This window comes from Acinonyx jubatus, chromosome B2, assembly GCF_027475565.1.
Source record: "Acinonyx jubatus isolate Ajub_Pintada_27869175 chromosome B2, VMU_Ajub_asm_v1.0, whole genome shotgun sequence".
NCBI classification, from domain to species: Eukaryota; Metazoa; Chordata; class Mammalia; order Carnivora; family Felidae; genus Acinonyx; species Acinonyx jubatus.
The window spans coordinates 96,100,463-96,117,416 of NC_069385.1; the positions used below are offsets into that span (position 1 = coordinate 96,100,463).

Here is a 16,954-nt window from a genome sequence, read left to right on the forward strand (position 1 = left end):
TTTTATGTGCCACTAAGAAAGAAAAAAAAATACCAAAAGAAGTCAAATAAGAGGCTGGAATGCTACAAGGGTTACACACTTAATCTAAGGATAAATAAGAAATAAATCTGCCATAGAGAGAAGGTAAGCAAGGTAATCTGCATAATTCAATCTTAGCACTGAATAGATGGAAAAGAAAATGTTTTGTGGTTTAAAATGTAAGCAGGAGTTAACAAGGTTACAGAGTAAATTCATGTTATCAGTGCGACATGTAAACTGACTTACATTTAAGCAGAGAATTTAATTTAAAATGGGTCTCAGGTTGGTAGTTTCTCTAGGTGACTGGCAGACAGAGAAGCAAATGCAAATTTCACCTAGGCCAACAGTGATTGTTAAGGTGTCTCCCAATTTCAGAGATGTTAAAATGTGAAAGTATCTCAGCATACATCAAATACACTGTCATCTATTGATCATTATTCTATAAATAGGTGAGGGTCTACAATGGGTAGCTGGGAGTCTGCTAGGAATTGGGGAAAGCAGTAAATAAGTATATGGGTCCTTGCTCTCATTAGTCATCAGCAGAATCTTATGTAGAAGGTTTTATACAAAAATATAGCACTGAAGAATGCTCTATACTGTCATTACGATTCAAGTGGAAAAAAAAAATTCCAAATGGGTCCTAGATTCACATTAGATTTTGAATAAAACAATCACTCACATGCATACATATGGCAAAATCAGCAGCATCTTTTCTTTTACTACAACGAGGATGAAGGAAGAAACATCCAATCCTATTCAGGTAATTATAGATCTTACAGTTGAGTGGAGGCTTCCAATTGGTGTTTCCTCCTATTATTTTTAGAAAAGGCATGAATGATAGTCAAACAGAGAAAAAAAGAGAACTGAACAGTAGCTACAACTGAAAGCTCTATCAAGAAAAAACACACTAGAAAAAGATTTTTTTAGAGGGCAAGTACTAGATTAGAATGCAGAACTCAGTTCTAGTATAGGCATCACCATCTTGTTGCTTTACAATCTTGGCAAAGTAGGCCACCTTCCCTGCATCTGCCCATTAACCTGAAAACTCATAGGTTATGTTAAGGAAAATCAAAAGTAATTATGTGTAAGGAGTCTCTGACTGGTATAATTCCATATAAATGTAAGCATTAATTTTGTTTTGTTTTTAACAAATATGTCAAGACTATTCAGTGGAGAGAAATGATAGGCAATCAGCAAAGCTAAATTTACTAAAAGGTTGTACTAGAGTATTTATCCAGGTCAGCACGTTTCTTTTTTAATTTTTTTGAGGTCAGTATGTCTCATCCTAAAACCAGTCCTCCTCTTTGTTTTTTTAAAATTATTTTTAAAATGTTTATTTACTTATTTTGAGAGAGAGAGAGAGAGAGTGTGAGGTGGGGGGGAAGGACAGAGAGAATCCCAAGCAGGCAACATGCTGTCAGTGCAGTGCCCAACACAGGGTTCAATCCCACGAACCGTGAGATCATGACCTGAGCTGTCAACTGAGCCACCCAGGCACCCCAAATCATCCTCTTATATGCTGTTGCCTATCAAACATAAAGTTTATTGGATGCTCACTATACTAAACTTCCGTAAATCATAGTCATCTCTCTCCCTGTTTGGTCAATGGTTTGTAAAGAAATATTTAGATGAAGCTGCATATTTATGAACTTCAGTTCAGTAAGGATGAACTGAAGAGGCAATTATGGCAATTTGAAAATCATACTAGTTCTGTAGCCAAGCGGTCCAAGTTCAAAAGCTAACTCTATTATTTATTAGTTTTACACTTTGGAAAAAATAAACTTCTCATGCATCCTGCCTTATGTTTTAAGAAGGAGATAAATATAATAATCAGTAAGCATGGGTTAATACCAAGCATTAGTACCTGGCATGTTGTAGGTGCTGAATAAATGTTTTTTCAATATGTATCAAAAGATCCACAAACTTTAGGTCACCAAAGAGAGCTAACATTCACCACAAAGAAATGTAAAGAGAAAAATATTCTGGCAAAGTAGCTACAATGCAAAGTGACAATATTGCAATTACGTTTGTATGTTCTATTCAAGAAGGTTCAAGAGCAATCCTTTTAATGTGGAACATATTCTAATGGAGAAAAGAGGAGAAGGTATCAGATGTTTTCCTTATCAATCATACCTTGAAAGCCCCAGATGAATGTTCCTTGGTTAAGATGCCCTGGTAGATGACCAAAAAAGTTTGACCAGTTATCAAAGTCTACAAAGACTATATGAGTCATGGTTCGCAGATAATCCAAATCTGGAAGTTCAACAACTTCTTCATCTGAGAAGAGAAACATTAACATGAATTTGGTAAGAATTAGCTAAAAACGCTTTAATTTCTCAAGTTTAAAAGATACTAGAGAATATGCAAAAATATTAATCTTGAATATTATTAATTTCTACTTAAACCTCTTCATGAGATCCAAACCTATACATGATACAGTATATTTACACCAGATAAAAAATATTCTGAATACTTCCAAAATTTTATTATTCTTTCTATAAATACATGCCATTGATGCTAAGCCTGTCTTTCTCTTTTTAATTAAAAAAAAAAAACAAAAAAAACACAACTGAGGTGGCTCAGTTGGTTGAGCATCCAACTTTGGCTCAGGTCATGATCTCATGGCTTGTGGATTCAAGCCCTGCATTGGGCTCTGTGCTGACAGCTCAGAGCCTGGAGCCTGCTTTGGATTCTGTGTCTTCATCTCTCTCTGCCTCTCCCCCACTTGCATGCACACTGCTCTCTCTCAAAAATAAACATTTTTTTTAAAAAATAAATTAAAAAAACCTGTCACACAATTAGTCAGAAATACAGTCCTCATTTTTTTTGCCCATACACATGAATATTGCCTAAAACATGTCTTCTTTGTATGTAGCAGCTAGGCTCTGCCACCAATATGCTGGTCTGAGTCCACAAATCCATGTAACTTACACCTTCCCTGTCACTTCTCTGGCTCTCCTCTCCTGCTGTTTCCTGGCAGTAATTGAAATCTGCCACTACTATAGCTACTGCTGCTGCTGGAACTGCCATAGCCATCTTAGTTTTGTAGATTGGCAAAGTATTGGCCTGTACTACCATAGGGGCCAGAGCTTCTGTCTCTTTTCTCTTTTCATGGGTCCCAAATTTGAAGACTGTTATAACTGCCAAAATCATTATAGCTTCCGCCACTTCCAAAATTACTTCCATCATTACCAAATCTGTTATAGCTAAGACTTTCTTTAAAAGTTGTTTATAATAATAAAATATAATAAAATAATAATAATAAAATAAATGATAATTAAAAAACAATGTACTGGGAGAACTAAAAGACCAAGTTTTAAGGCTGAAAAAACAAAAACTTGCACCATCCATCAAATAAAATTTCAAGGTGGGGCACCTGGGTGGCTCAGTCAGTTAAGCATCCAACTTCGGCTCAGGTCATGATCTCACAGTTTGTGAAAGTTTAAGCCCTGAACTGGGCTCTATGCTGACATCGTGGAGCCTGCTTTGGATCCTCTGTCCCCCTCTTTCTGCCCCTCCCCTGCTCATGCTCCCTCACCTCTCAAAAATAACTAAAAACATTTAAAATATATATATTAAAATAAAATTTCAAGGTTACCTGGTAAGAACTTCTCCCCACCAGAATTATGTTCTTTTCCCAATCTAGACTGATTTATTAGTAACCTGCTAGCTATGTGATTAAAAACCCTACAGGGCACAAATGAAATAAATGACAACCCTCTACCATAAAGTGGTGCATAATAGGTACTGGTGGCACATCAGCACCTCCTACCATAAACACATCTTTCTTGGTTCTCTTAAGTTCTTTCTTCTTCCACCATTCTCCAACTCTTGTTCTCCATCTCTTTCACTTCTTTCATAATTTTCTATCTTGATAAGGCCTTAAAGTTTCCAGTGTACCAATGCAAACCTTAACATTTTAAATTATTTTTAAAATGACTAGGTTCTACTCCATCTAATACAGCCTCCCTCAAATATACTGCACTGCCATCCTCTCCCATTTCCAAGCCACCTATCTTCTTTTATCTTGTCTTAAAATTCTTAGTAATTGTAAGGGCCCCTGGCTAGCTCAGTCAGTGGAGCATGTGACTCTTGATCATGGAGCTGTGAGTTCAAGCCCCACACTGGGTGTAGAAATTACTAAGGAAAAAAAATTTTTTTTAATTCTTAGTAATTGTAGATTTAGATACTACAATCATCTATCAAACACAGACCGACATAAATTCCCAAAAGTAATCGGGAGAACAAGAGAAAAGCACAAGAGAACATAAAAACAGTGTAATCACTGCTTCACTGTTAAAAGTAGAACTGAATGAGTTGATAGTATGTCATGTAATCATTTCTTACATAAAACATGCCATGACTAAAAATGATGCTAAGATCTACAAATGCTATATACAGCAAGCCTGTATAAACTCAGTAGTTCATAAAAATAGTTTATAAAAAAATTTTAGCCAAAATTTTCACATATCCTCATTGTCCCCTCTCTACACTGTGTAACTTACCAAGAGCTCATATTTATTTAAAAGAATATGGACTTAAAATTATATTCTAACCACGACAAATTATACTTCTAAACAAAATAAAACCACTGTCCTCTTCTAGACTTACTCTTTTTTTTTTAAGTTTATTTATTTATTTTGAGGGGGGAGGGGCAGAGAGAGAGGGCAAGAAAGAATCCAAAGCTCGCTCTGTGTTGACAGCACCTAAGCCACCCAGCACACCTACACTTAGGGAGTCTTATCTAGATTAAGTACAAAGGGATCTATACCTCAATTTTCTCCCTGGTTTCCTGCTACCATTTGTAACTCTACTTCTAATTGCTATTTTAAGTCTAAGTAAAAGCTCTGCTTTCCAGAAAATCATAACAAAAATATATAAATTCTGAAGTGAACATTAAGATTTCTCATAATTACGGAATAAAGCCAAAATATGAGGATGTGGAGAAAAAGGAACCCTCATACACTGTTGGTGGCAATGCAAACTGGTACAGCCACGATGGAAAATATGGAGATTCTTTGAAAAATTAAAAATAGAATTACCATATGATCCAGTAATTCCACTACTAATTACCTGAAGAATATGAAAACACTAATTCAAAAAGATATATGGACCCCTATGTTTACTGCAGTATTTACAATAGCCAACTTATAAATACAACCCAAGTGTCCACGGATAGACGAATGGATAAAGAAGATGTGGTGTATATATACAATGGAATATTAGCCATAAAAGAGAATGAAATCTTGCCATTTGCAACATGTATGGATCTAGACGGTATAATACTAAGGGAAATAAGTCAGTCAGAGAAAGACAAATACCCTATGATTTCACTCATGTGTAATTTAAGAAACCAACCAAATAAAAAAAAAGACAAAAATCAGACTCTGAATATAGAAAACTAGTGGTTATCAGAGGGGAGGTGGATGGGGAGGATGAGTGAAATAGGTGAGGGGATTAACAGTACACTTATCATGATAAGCACCGAGTTCTGTATAGAACTGTTCAATCACTATACTGTACACCTGAAATGAATATAATACTATGTTAACTATACTGGAATAAAAAAACAAGTTTAATTAAAAAAAAAAGAAGAATTTTCCAACAACAAAAGAATAAAGTCAAAATATAAACACAAAGAGTTCACTGGATTTATCTTCTTAATGAACCTTCTAAATGATAAGAAGAATCTAAATGTTAAGGATAACATTTATATATATATATATATATATAAATTTTAAATCTGACTTTCAGAAAGACTATCAATTTTCTTCATCTCTCAAAATTCCCATGCTTCTTATAAAAGACAATGTTATCTTAAATACATAGTGTTTAAATCTAATATATACTCTTTGTCCCCTTAAGTTTAGGGTAGTTAAATGAATATTTAAATACTAGTATGTATTCGTATTTAGGAATACATATCCCCCAAAAGTATATGCTATAATGATTACTGTATCATCCCACCATGTTTCTTACTTCAAAACTGAATCATTATTAGCTTTCACAAAAATGATGGCCACAGGTGCACCCGGTGGCCCATTCGGTGAAATGTCAACCCCTTTTTTTTTTAATGTTTGTTTATTTTTTGACAGAGGGAGTGAGACTGGGTAGGGTAGAGAGAGAGGAAGACACAGAATCTGAAGCTGGCTCCAGGCTCCGAGCTGTCTGCACACAGAGCCTGATGTGGGGCTTGAACTCATGAACTGTGAACTCATGAACATGAGCTGAAGTTGGACACTCAACCGACTGAGCCACCCAGGTGCCCCAAGTGTCAACTCTTGATTTGGGCTCAGGTCATGATCTCATGGATTAGTGAGATGCAGCCCTGTATTGGGCTCTGCACTGACAATGCAGGGCCTGCTTGGGATTTTCTCTCTGCCTCCTCCCCGCTTGTGTGGACACTCTCAAAATAAATAAATTTAAAAACAAGGATGGCTACAATACATGTATTTTCTCTATCAGTATGTGAAATCTGCACAGACATTAGAGTTGTAATGCCATACCTATATTCTGACAGCTTAGGTCATTCTCAGCTCCCTTCTCCATCTCTGAATTTTTTGGATGGCTTACTGCCTGTTTTAGTTTTCTCTCTGGACGTGAGGCACTGGCAGCAAACTTGTACAGGCTTGTTTTCTCAGATCCGAAATGAGCCACACTGGGTTTCCGTAAAAAGCAGTGTTTTCTATGGAAGTGCTGCTGAGCACTCTCAGGATCGTGAAACACTTTGGTGCAAGTGCCACACTTGATGACATACCGTTGCTCCTTTTCCTCCTCACTCTTTTCTTCTCTGTGCACTTCATGGATGTGAGTATTGATGTCAGTTACATTCTGTGCTGTTGCTGAACACAAGGTGCAGCGAAACCACAGTTTACCTTTATCCAGCATGATTTGAAGACATCTACCATAATCTTCCTTTCTGTTAACTTTACAGATGTAACTCTCACGGCAACCACAGGTTAACAGGTTACTGGTCTCTATTACTGGAAAATCATTCTCAGTTTTAATTGAAGTTTCAGTTTTTTCTGACACAAACACATAATCTGTGCTGTGGTGCTCCTTATAATGACTTAAAAATGCTTCTTCCACATTAAAGGTAATATCACAAAGCCCACAGAAGTACTTAACTTTTATCTCATTGTTATGCTCATCTTGGCAATGTCGGTACAGTGTTTCAACCTTGTGAAAAGTCTTTTTGCAATGGGCACAGCTGTATCTATGAAACTGGTGACTTGCTAAAGACATGCAATGCTGTTTTACACAGTCCTGGGAATCAAACATATCTTCACAAATTCGGCACTGCCATTTACCCCTTGGAGGACTATTTGCTGGAGAATGATCAATAATAGTAATAGTTGAAGGATTCTTAGCAGTCAAATTACTCACCAATGTTGCAGAGGATGTTGGCAAAGTTTCACTTTCTACCTCATCCGTCTCATAAAAATATCTGTGTCCATTATGAAATTCAGTCACATGTGCCATGATAGTCTCTTTTCTTGTTAACTCCTTTTTGCATGTCCGACACCAGAAAAGAAAGTTATTTAAATGTGCCCCTCCATGAATCCGGCTCATATGTAAACGGATGACCCCTGAATCTTCACATACCTTTCCACAGACCACACACTTATAACACATTGTGTTTGCTGAGAAAACATGTTTTTCTACTGCATCTTCACTTAGGAATTGTTGATGGCATTCACAAAACCAGGTTTTAACAAATGACTTTTCTTTCTGAACACAAACTGTACCTTCATGGCTTTTACCTTCTAAATTCATCTTCTTTTTTGGAACAGTGGTGCAATCTTGTGAGTTAGATTCTTGAACAGACATGGTTCTTTTAAGTGATGAAAATTTTGATCGATCTAGCAAGAGATTCAAGTCAGAAGGTTTGTTCCCTTCACTGCTATGGCAATAAAGTAAGACGGATTCTTCCATTGAGGTAATGACTCGGACTTTGTGCCCTGAATTCTGCTTGTGATTTCGGGTACTGGTTTCATCCGCAAAGACTTGGTTGCAATTTGGACAGTAACCTCTTAATACGAATTTTTCTGCAACTTGGGCAATGCTCTTCTCAGCCAAAGCTACAGGACCAGCATTTCGACAACGAACTCTAAATTAGATGAAAAAAACCTCTTTTGTAAGTACTTTCTAAATACAGTATCTCTGCTTTTTATAGGAATTATAAACAATGTATACAAAAAGCACTAAAAGATATTTTTCAATAAAAATGCAGGTTACAGAATAATTTTACCTCAGAGTACCTGAGTATTACCTATATTTTGTCTGTTTCTAATCCATGTACAGAACAGTAAAACTAGAGTCAAAGGATCAAAAAAATTCATACAAATATTTGGAAATTGAATCCCTAATCCTTAGAAATTAAACAACAAATTTCTACTAAATCTATGGGTCAAAGGAGAAATTAAAAGGGAAAAGGGAAAATATTTTTAAATAAATGAAAAAGAAAACAACCTATCAAAATCCAAGGGTAATTCAATGCTTAGAGGAAAACTTATAACTTTAAATGTTTATACAGAAAAAGAAGGTCCAAAGTCAATCTAAGCTTCTACTATAGGAAGCTAGAAAAACATAAGCAAATTAAACCCAAAGTTTAATTTTTTTAAATGTTTATTTTTATTTTTTTGAGAGACAAAGCGTGAATGGGGGAGGGGGAGGGGCAGAGACAGAGAGAGAGAGAGAGAGAGAGAGAGAGAGAGAGAGAGACACAGAGACAGACAGACACAGAATCCAAGGCAGGCTCCAGGCTCTGAGCTGTCAGCACAGAGCCCAACGTGGGGCTCAAACTCACAAGCCATGAGATCATGACCTGAGCCGAATGCAGACGCTTAACCAACTGAGCCACACAGGTGCCCCATAAACCCAAAGTTTAAAGAGCAGAAATCAACAAAGTAAAAAATGGGCAAACGGCAGAGAATCATCAGTAAAGTCAAATGCTGGTGGTTTCAAAGATCAGCAAAAATTTGTTTTGAGACAAATTATAGAAATAAACATAAACGCTAAAAAAACCAAAAAGCTTTAAAAAAGCTGACATTCATAAAAGTTGAAGTAAACAAAATATATTCCTGAAGAACAAGCAAAGGATACTCAGGAAAGAGGATGGACAGCCACAAAAGACATAATTAATATGATAGCAAAGTCTAGACTGGGACAGAATATAGTCACATATTTCTGACAAAATATTTACATCTAGAATATATCAAGAATTCCAATTCACTATGAAAAAAGCAAACAATCCAATCTTTAAACTAACAAAATACTTGAACAGACATTTCACAAAAAAAGATAAATGAATCACCCATAAGCACATGAAAAAGTGCCCAACATCATTGTTTATCAGGGAAATGCAGATTAAAACCACAAAGAGGCACTCAAAGAACAGCTAAAATGAAAGACTGGCAATACCAAACCTTGGCAAGGATGCAGAGAAACTGGAACTCTCATACCTTGTTGGTACAAACACTTTGGGAAAGTATGTAGTAGTTTCTTATAAAATTAAATATACACTTACTCTTTGATCCAGCAATTCCACTCCTAGATATTAATCCAAGAGGAATGAAAACATATGTCCATAAAAGACTTGTACAAAATATATACAGTAGCTTTATTTATGATAGCTAAAAACTTTAAATCCAAATGTCCATCATCAGGAGAATGAATAAACAAATTGTGCTAAGTTCATATAATAAAATACTACTCACCAATAAAGAGGAACAATGTACTAAGCAACATAGGTGTATCTCGCAGATATTATGACAAATACAAGAGAGTACATACTACATGATTTCAATTACATGAAGTTCTCAAGGAGATGAAGCCAATGCAAGGTGGAAAAAATATCTAGGGCAAGCAGGGTAAGAGGGTGGGAAATGACTGGAAAGGGACACAATGGAACTTTCCACAGACAGGTAACATATTATGATAAAAGCATAGGTTAACAGATGTACGTATCTATCTGTGATTTTATGTCAAAATCATAAAAGTTAAGATGTGTACACTGTGACTAATTTAATTTGTATTTCAAAAACAAAGAACTTTTAAAAATAATTAAGGGGCTGGGGCGCCTCGGTGGCTCAGTCAGTTAAGCGTCCAATTTCAGTTCAGATCATGATCTCTTAAGTTGTCAGTTTGAGCCTTGCATCAGGCTGTGCTGACAGGGCAGAGCCTGCTTGGGATTCTCTCTCTCTCTCTGCTTCTCCCCTGCTGGTGCACACACACACTCTCGCTCTCTCAGATTAAATAAACTTTAAAAAAAATAAGGGGAATAAGGAGCATAAAGATGTATAGAATAAAATGGGTAAATGGAGGTTCGCTAGACTATTCTGCTGACTTCATACAGTTGAAATTTTACATAATAAAACATTAAGAATAAAAATAACAGGTAGAACCAGGATTTGAACTCACGAAATATAAGTCAGAACCAGGACTGCTAACCTTAGTAGTTACACTGGGTATATACAGAGTAATTATATTCTACTGCCTTGTTTATTGAGAACATATTTTACTCGAAGGTTTGTGAAAATAATTGTTCTATTTAAATGAATGCAATTTAGTAGATACGAACTTTTAATATATTTTAATGATATAACAGGAAAACAGAGACCTAAGAGACAGAGCACCTAAATAGAAAATATGTACAGACTTTGTTTGGATCATGATTCCAAGAAACCAAATGTAAAACAAAAAACTTTATGAGATAATCAGGGAAATTTTATAACTGATTAGGTATTTGATGCTATTAAAAATACCAGTTTTTTAAGTTGTGATAATGGTATTATAGGATTTTTTTAAAAAAAGGAGTCCTTATCATTTATAGTTATATATAGAAGTATTTACAGATAGAATGACATGATTTACCGCAAAATAATAATTTGCAGGGGGGTGAGAATATAAATGAACACGACTGCCATGTGTTGCTAAATCCTGAAGCTGGGTAAAAGGTATACTGGGGTTGTACATTGCTTGATAATTTCCATTGCAAAGACAAAAAAAAATCACACTTGATTATTTGATAAATTTGGTCTTTCACTGAAATTTAATTTTCATATGTATATTATACTTTCCATTCTGGTTGACTTAAAAGCAAGTCACACTTAAAGGCAAGTTAACCCACTCCTCCCCCCATACACACACTCTTCACAAACATACAGAGAAAAACACAAATAGAACTGTTGGTTTTACATTCACAGCAATATCAATATACCCACTTTTTCCACACCTTCAACTTCTCTCATTATGTTAAATTTGATTAATTTCCAGACTAATATATAATCTCATTTTAAAAGCAGAGGAACATGAAATAGAAAAACATCCTATTGAATCCTCCTGCTGGTAAAGAGCTTCTTGGGCAGGATTCCCTTACAGCCCGACTAGACCTGTACAAACCTGAAGTGGGCAGTGAGCTCCATGTGAGAACGTAGTGTCTGGTGGCAGGCCACACACTTAACTTGAAATGGGACATCTTTGCAGAGAGAGATCAGAAGTTTCTTTGCAAAAGATGGAAATGATATTGGCTGCGCTATTCCCTTGTCATCTGAAAGACAAAATACACTATAACTTGCAAAGATTTAAGCAGATAGCAACCCAACCTTCCTCCCCTTTGCCTTTCTCAACATTGGCTGGAATATGTAAAAGATTGTTGTGCTAAAAAACTAAGAGAAGTCATTTTCCAGCCGTAAGTACAAAGGATGCTGAACTCATGCTCAAAATCTGAACCTTTAATGCAGAGAAACACCCAACTTCCCAGATGTTATGGATATATAAAAATTATTATTACATCAAAAATTATTTTTTATATTTGTTATATAAAGAAATGTTTTCTTTCCAAGTTTCTCTTCATTCCTCAAAGTAACTAAACCTTACTGCTGGTACAGATCAATGTTGAGAATCTTTTTTGAAAAATAAAAATTAAGACAATCTTTCACTTTCATGTTTCCAATCCAATGTGAGGATAAGTTACCTCAAGAATTATCTGAGAAGTATGGTAAATCAGCAAAGATTAAAGTACTTTAATAATTTTCAGAACAGAGTATTAACATACCACTCAGTTTAAAATTCTGATGGAAATGATTCTTTCCAGACATATGCTTCAAACACTCATCCTTGCTGCTAAAAAGAAGGAAGCAATTTGGACACGCAAAACACTGAATAATCTGAGGAAGAAGGTTGTTTTTATGTCCATCATCTGCAGCTTCCTAAAATACAAGCAAAGCTGTATTACAGACAACTAAAATCAATATTCAATTTTTAAAAATCAACTTTCAAAATTTCTGATTTGGAATATTCTGTACCAGTTTTTAACAAGAGAACTTTTCTTTCCTCAGTGTGAACTATGGAATTTTTATCATTAAATTGCCTATGTGGATTAAAATTTTTTTTTCTTAACTCTTCACCATCTTTTTGTGATAATATACAAGTAAATTTGCTTTCTATATATTTTTCTTTTATATACACATCTATATTATGTTAATGAATAAATGTTTTCATATCACATACACTTTTTCTTCCATTTTGCTTTATTCACTCTACTCTGCAATATAACCTATGCTTATATATGTATTCTTCCACAAATATCTCCATGCTTAATAATCTACAAAAATATATAGAAATAAACACACAGGGAACTGCCACTGTTTTACCAAATATTGTCATCTTACAGACTCTTCTGCTTCTTAGTTCTCTTATTCCACAATACCTAATGAAAATGCCTAAAAAAAATCAACTGGAATACCTCTAATTCATTCTTCTCAATGGTTGCAAAGTTCTCAACTGGTTGTAAACCAGTGTAGGTTTACTAAGACTTAGGTAACTATTCATTACCAGACTTTTTTTTTTCTTGCCACTATAAACAACACAATGGTGTTACAAACTGATAAGAACATATACTACACTTGATCTTAGCCAAAAGGCCAAGAAGCAATAACACAACGGTGTTATAAACTACCCTGAATACATATCCTTATTTACAGACGTATTTTTCTCATTATTAGGAGTGGCCCTATTGAGTTAAAAGGTTTATTACTTGAATATTAAAGGATACTGTATGATTGTTTTTCAAATAGGCTCTACCAATTCACACATTCCCTAGCAATGAATGAGCCTGGTACAATAGCTACTATAGATTTTTTTTTTAATTCATACAATTCTATGGATATTCCATATTCTGTGGATTGCTTACTCATACCCTTTTGTCTGATGTTTCAGTTGGTTTTGTTTTCTCCCCTGCCGGTTAACTTGTATCATTTCTTCATTATAAAAATTAACTTTCTGTCTGATGCTCCATTTTGCAAGCATTTTTCAAATATCTATGAATTTTGATGTGGTCACTTTAAAATTTTAATATAGTCAAACAGGTATGTCTTTCTAGGTGTCCACTTGGTTAAGAGGCTCCTCTATCTCAAAATTGAAAATGTTCTAAATATAAAAAAAAAATTTTTTTTCAAGTAAACTCTACCTCCAATGCGGGGCTCCAAGTCACGACCCCGAGATTAAGAATCACATGCTTGGGGTACCTGGGTGGCTCAGTCAGTTAAGCATCTGACTTCAGCTCAGGTCATGATCTCATACTTCGTGGGTTTGAGCCCCGTGTCAGGCTCTGTGCTGACAACTCAGAGCCTGGAGCCTGCTTCTGATTTGGTGTTTCCCTCTCTCTCTGCCCCTTCCCTGCTCATGCTCTATCTCAAAAAAAAAAAGAAAGAAAGAAAAAAAAAGAAAAATTTTAAAAGAGTCACATGCTCTACCAACTGAGTCAGCTAGGCGCCCCAAAGCTGAAAATACTTTAAAGTATCTATATTTATGTCTGTGTATATGTGCTTGTGTATAAATATAATTTGACATCTTGTTAATGGTCCTTAGAGTAATAGCCTTAGAAGTTGTACTGTGTCTTTTTAAATTTACAATCATTAACATTAGGGATATAGAAAGTTTATATAGTGCTAATAAGATGCAACAGAAAGAGGAATAAGAAATTTACATTTATATCGAGCACATGTGAAGAAGCACATTAGGGTTCAAAACGTGCTTTTCCATTTAATCCTTACGATAGTCCCATGAAGTACTATTTTCATTATTTATAAATGAGAAAACTAAATTTAGTTAAGTCAACACTTCCCTCCAATCAAGTTGTACTCTGGGAAGAGACAAAATAACCAGTCTTATACATTTGATTAAAAATTCTATGCTCTTTCCACTATACCTTACCCCATTTTAATTTAGTGAGTGCCCTGCAGAAGATCACATCTAAGAAGATACTTAGAAAGCTCTAAATAAGAGCACTAAAGGCATTTCTTAAACACCAATTTATAAAAATGTCCCTAACTTGAAGAATGTTAACAAAATAATTCTTAGTTCAACTGTGAGTTATAAATGGATTCAATATAAAGCTTGTTTAAAATATTTGCTCAATAGAACAAGAATGTGATCCTACATAAAATTTTATTGAAATATAACAATTGCAAAAGCATAGCATATTAGCTCGTGCAAACTAGGGGAATAAGTGGGAAATAGTTATTCAATTCTTTTCTACCACTATATTTTCAGCTATATTAAAATAAAATACACCATACACATTTGTATATCTAAACCAAGTTAAACCACAATAAAATATTACTTTTTACCCACTAGGATCTAGGCTAGCTTAGAAGGCACATAAGTGTTGATAAGAATGTGGAAAAACTGGCATCTGCATATATTGCTAGTAAGAAAGTAAAATGGTACAGTGTGTTGGATAACAATTTGGCAGTTCTCCAAACAACTGAACGTAAGTATGATATGACCCAACAATTTAACCTGTTAGACAAGTAAAGACATATTCACACGAAGATTTATACATTTATTTATAGCAACATTATTCACAACAGCCAAAAAGTAGAAATAACTCAAGTGTCCACCAAGTGATGAAATGATAAAGAAAAAGTGGCATATATCCATATGCTGGAATGTTACTTGGCAATAAAAAGGAATGAAGTGCTGATATGCTACAACATGGATGAACCCTGACAACATTATGGTAAATAAAAGAATCTTGTCACAAAAGGCCACATATTTTAAGATTCCATTTATTTGAAATGCCCAGAAAAGGCAAAACCATAGTTTACAGGTTGCCTAGGGCTAGGGAGGATGGGCTAACAACAGGGAAAAATAACCTTAAATGATAGGCTGGCCCCTAGGAAGAGAACGAGAAAGAGTGGTTGTGCCTATTGACCCACAATTGACACTGAGGTACACTGAAGCCTACAATATGTCCTCTACCACCTGCATTAAACGGAAGAAAAGCAGGAAGCTATCTAGTGATATACCACTCATTGAATGGCTTTAATGTTAAAAACCACTAGACACTGGCTGCTACTCAAAGTGTGACCCAAGGACAAGAAGCACTGGCATCACCTACAAGCTTGTTAGGAATCTTGAATCCAAGGTCCCACCTCAATTTATTATCAGAACTTGCATTTTACAAGATTCCCAAGTGATTAGTGTATTAAGTTTAAGAAACATTAGCATAGACAGAAGAAACTGGGGACGAAAGGGAAAGAGGAGGGAAGCAAGGCAAAAAATGCAAATTGTGGTAATTTCATTCTCTTTCACCGAAGAATGCCATCTTTACAAAACAGAATTCACAGGTATACAATCTTCTAGTGACCTCTTCTGGCTGATTTAAGATAGGCAATTATAATTAGTGCATACCAGTTTCCTTTAGAGTTCTGGTGACGGACTCTCCAAAGAATAAGCAATAAGGAGCATTTAATGAGAGCTGTTTGTTAAGGCCTAAGTGCTTTAGAAAGAATTATATTTTCTCTCAACAATCTTGCGTGTAAGTATAACAATTTTATTTTAGAGACAAATAAAGCTCAGAGATGTTCCTTAACTTGCTGAGTACATACAGCTAATAAAAGCGACAGTAGAATCCAGGTCTGTCTGGACATCAAAGCCTTTGCTCCATTTTACCATAATGCTTCTCAGAAGGCTAAATATCATAAATTTACTTCCTGGAGACCAGGCAAAACAACATGGAATAAGTAATTCTCAGAAAAAAAGGGAACAAATTAATGAAATTTGGGAAAATACAAATGAGAGTATTAATTAAGGTTAAAATACCTATTCAGATTTACTAAAGAAAAAAGATAAATAATTTGCTCACTAAAATAGACAAAACACTTACAGCCTGGAATAGGGAAACAGGCTCTGAAAGAACTCTAGTTTCGAAAAAGGAAGAATACTAGTCACCAAGTGAAAACACCAAAAAAATTTATGGAACGCAGTCCTCTTGTATCATTTTTCTCTTCTCTCCTTAAACCTTTGTCACAATAGGAAGCCCTGTCATTTCTTTTTGTTTCACTTTAAGGTCTTTATTCTAAATGCCATTACCTAAGCAAAGCCTTTTTTCATCTCAAAGTTAAATTATTGCAAAAGTCACCTAAAGCAGTCTCCTTTCTACACCTATGAATCCACCTTGAACACTGCTACCATCCTAATACCACTCGATCTCTTTGGTATCCCTAAGAAAGAGAAGGAATTGGGTTCTAGAATTAAAAGTCCTTCTAACTCTAAAAGGTATAAAGCATTATTTTCATCATGTCACTGTCCTATTACAATAACCTCTTGCCAGTATTAAGGTTATCACTTGTGTTGGGAGTCCCCCAAATCATCCCCAGGTTTGATGGTTTGCTAGGATTCACAGCACTCAGCATATAGTTGTATTCACAGCTATGATTCATTACAGGTTTTAAGCTATCAGGATATTTAATGTGGTATTGCTTTTAATAACAAAAAAAATGAAACAACTGATACATCTAAGAGGAAATTAAATGAACTATAATATATTCATACAGAAGAATACTATTCATTGACTTAAAGTGTATGCATCGATTCAACAAATGTTTAAGCACTCATGTTTACAACACACTGCTTTTCTCTTTTTTTA

General features: G+C 35.0%; 1 protein-coding gene and 1 pseudogene across 5 annotated transcripts in view; both read right to left on the bottom strand.

Annotated features, from left to right (window-relative positions):
* Positions 1-16,954, bottom strand: part of ZNF451 (zinc finger protein 451) — an 88,050-nt gene that overhangs the window by 23,204 nt on the left and 47,892 nt on the right. For 4 of the 5 annotated variants that reach the window (XM_053222630.1, XM_027057521.2, XM_027057516.2 and 1 more), the window contains 5 exons: positions 12,077-12,230; positions 11,422-11,569; positions 6,525-8,128; positions 2,152-2,295; positions 698-828 (listed from right to left, as the gene is read on the bottom strand). In XM_053222630.1, the coding sequence (XP_053078605.1) occupies positions 698-828; positions 2,152-2,295; positions 6,525-8,128; positions 11,422-11,569; positions 12,077-12,230 (2,181 nt within the window). The remainder of the gene's footprint in view (positions 1-697; positions 829-2,151; positions 2,296-6,524; positions 8,129-11,421; positions 11,570-12,076; positions 12,231-16,954) is intronic. The other variant, XM_027057523.2, reaches the window with a different exon arrangement.
* On the bottom strand, positions 12,821-12,956 carry LOC113599008 (uncharacterized; annotated as a pseudogene).